Source organism: Penaeus chinensis, chromosome 33, assembly GCF_019202785.1.
Source record: "Penaeus chinensis breed Huanghai No. 1 chromosome 33, ASM1920278v2, whole genome shotgun sequence".
In the NCBI taxonomy this organism is placed as follows: domain Eukaryota; kingdom Metazoa; phylum Arthropoda; class Malacostraca; order Decapoda; family Penaeidae; genus Penaeus; species Penaeus chinensis.
Window position 1 is genome coordinate 35,148,439 of NC_061851.1, and position 2,500 is coordinate 35,150,938.

The following is a 2,500-nucleotide window of genomic DNA, read 5'->3' on the forward strand; positions in this document are numbered from 1 at the left end:
CTGGTTTTGCTACTTTTTTTTATTCATTTTCGAAATATTAATGTAACTTTACTGCCAACAGCCAACATAGCTATCATCAGATCATACATCGCTTCGTCTACAACTTTAAAGGAAAGAACGACAGCTGTTGCACTGACGTCTGCTGCACAAGGACTCGGTTTTATTTTTGGCCCAGGTTAGAGGATCAACCTTTACTACATTTCTTTTAGCAATATTTTTTTTTACATCATTATGATATTGATACAGTCATTTGAAAATAGCTTTACCTTTTCGTAGAGCTGTGTAATAATCAAGTTCTTCACTGCACTTTGATATAATTTTATGAAATTGTTAAGAAAAGGGATAGTCAAGATTAAGCCCATAGAGTTTATAGCTCTAAACCACTTAAACTAACCTACTCATATGACTATATATATATATATATACATATATATATGTATATATATATAAATGTAGAAAAGGTATGAATGAGAATTAATATCTTCACAATACAAGAGATGTATTTGACCGGTTTCGATTATATCTTCGTCAGAAATACATGTATTTCTCACGAAGATATAATCGAAACCGGTCAAATCTCTTGTATTGTGAAGATATTCATTCTCATTCATACTTTTCTACATTTGTCAACATGAATGCGGTTCATATATATATATACACATTTATATATATATATATATATATATATATATATATATATATATATGTATTTGACCGGTTTCGATTATATCTTTGTCAGAAATACATGTATTTCTGACGAAGATATAATTGAAACCGGTCAAATCTTCTTGTATTGTGAAGATATTCATTCTCATTCATACCTTTTCTACATTTGTCAACATGAATGCGGTTCATATATATATATATATATATATATATATATATATATATATATATATATATATATATATATATATATATGCGTGTGTGTGTGAATGACTAAAGGTTATTTGAGTGAGGTACTCCTAGTCCCCATCACCTTTTACCCACGCCATTGTGGAGCCACAAGTCTAGATCGTAACTATAAAAGGTAGTGAGATACTTGTGTCAGACCTTTACGGCATCTTGATTCTCTGTTCCTGAGCGCTGGTATAGCAGCTGGAAAAAAAAAGGAAGGGAAGGAAGGAAACATTATTAACACAGAAACACAATATAGTAAGTATCCAGGAATACTGACTTCTATGCGAGAACATCTTGGGTACTCGTTAACCTGAAAGAAAGCCTGGAACTTTCAGTTTGTTTTTAGTAAAAAGGCCACACTACTGTTTGAGAATGAGCAGTAGCTCTCTAGCTCTCTAGGAAGATCAGTTTAATGTCTGAAGAAGTAAAATCATTTACACAAGTTATTGGAACATTTTCCCCTTCAGAAAATGAGGGATAAGATACTTGTAGGAACCATACCTGAGCTTTGCATATCCTCGAAAAAAAACTTTTTAGTCTGTTTACACCCCATGACTTATGGAAAAAAAAAACAAATGGAGACAAATGAAATCCCATTGCAGAGCACAAGGAATGAATCTGGTCCCACCATTTCGGTTTCACCTGAAGAAAAGCTGCAGACTAATGTCCACTACATTGATGTTTGATACCCAGAGAAGCCGTGCTTTGTACCCACCACACCCAAATGCATGATCGGGACACTACACACACACACACACACACACACACACACACACACACACACACACACACACACACACACACACACACACACACACACACACACACACACACACACACACATGGTCACCTTCTTCGTCATCCGATAGATCAGTGTCTAGGAAAGGTTGCTCCTTAGTTTCTTCCTCTACAGTAAACTGGACATTGTTCAACAGCGTCAGCATCTGCTGATTATTACTTTTTGGAGGATTGACTTTTTTTTATAACTTGGGAACCAATCTCTATATCTTCGTGTAACAAGCGTCATTTGAAAGAGAAATGAATGTAGTTGATAAAGCCTGATCAAAGGAAATGAACAGAAAATAAATTGAAACATCTCTAATCTTTTCTCCTTTGTAAAAAAATAAATAAAAAATCTGATCTCCCGTAACGATATTCACGAACTGTCCTTATTCGACTTAGAATTTCTTGGTATTAGTTGAAAGCTTATAATAGCATGACACTGATGCAAGTTTTTTTTTCCAGTCCTGAATTTTTTGGCAAAATTGTGAAGTTTTGATTTTTTAATTTCTTTTTAAAACTCATTACGAAAAAAAAGCTTGCATCAATCTTTTTGGATTTTATCGTTGTTTATGCTGATTGCAAAGTATGCAGCAGTGTGGGCCAATAGTGGTACACAAGAGGAGTATGTGGGATTTTTTTTTTTTTTTTTGAAGGGGTCATCGCCTCCCTTCGGGGAATTTCCACAAATTTAGTACTAAAAGATATGTAATGCTAAAATAAACAAAATGTCCAAATTTGAAGAAAATCGATATGATAGTTTTGTTTTTATTAGTATTTATCCCCTTTTACCCCCCTTTGTACCCTACCCCCCACCACT

General features: G+C 34.0%; 1 protein-coding gene across 1 annotated transcript in view; it reads left to right on the top strand.

Moving 5' to 3' along the window:
• LOC125043177 (major facilitator superfamily domain-containing protein 8-like) overlaps window positions 1-2,500 on the top strand; it is a 19,686-nt gene that overhangs the window by 9,687 nt on the left and 7,499 nt on the right. The window contains exon 5 of the mRNA XM_047639170.1: window positions 62-175. Coding sequence (XP_047495126.1) covers window positions 62-175 — 114 coding nt within the window. The remainder of the gene's footprint in view (window positions 1-61; window positions 176-2,500) is intronic.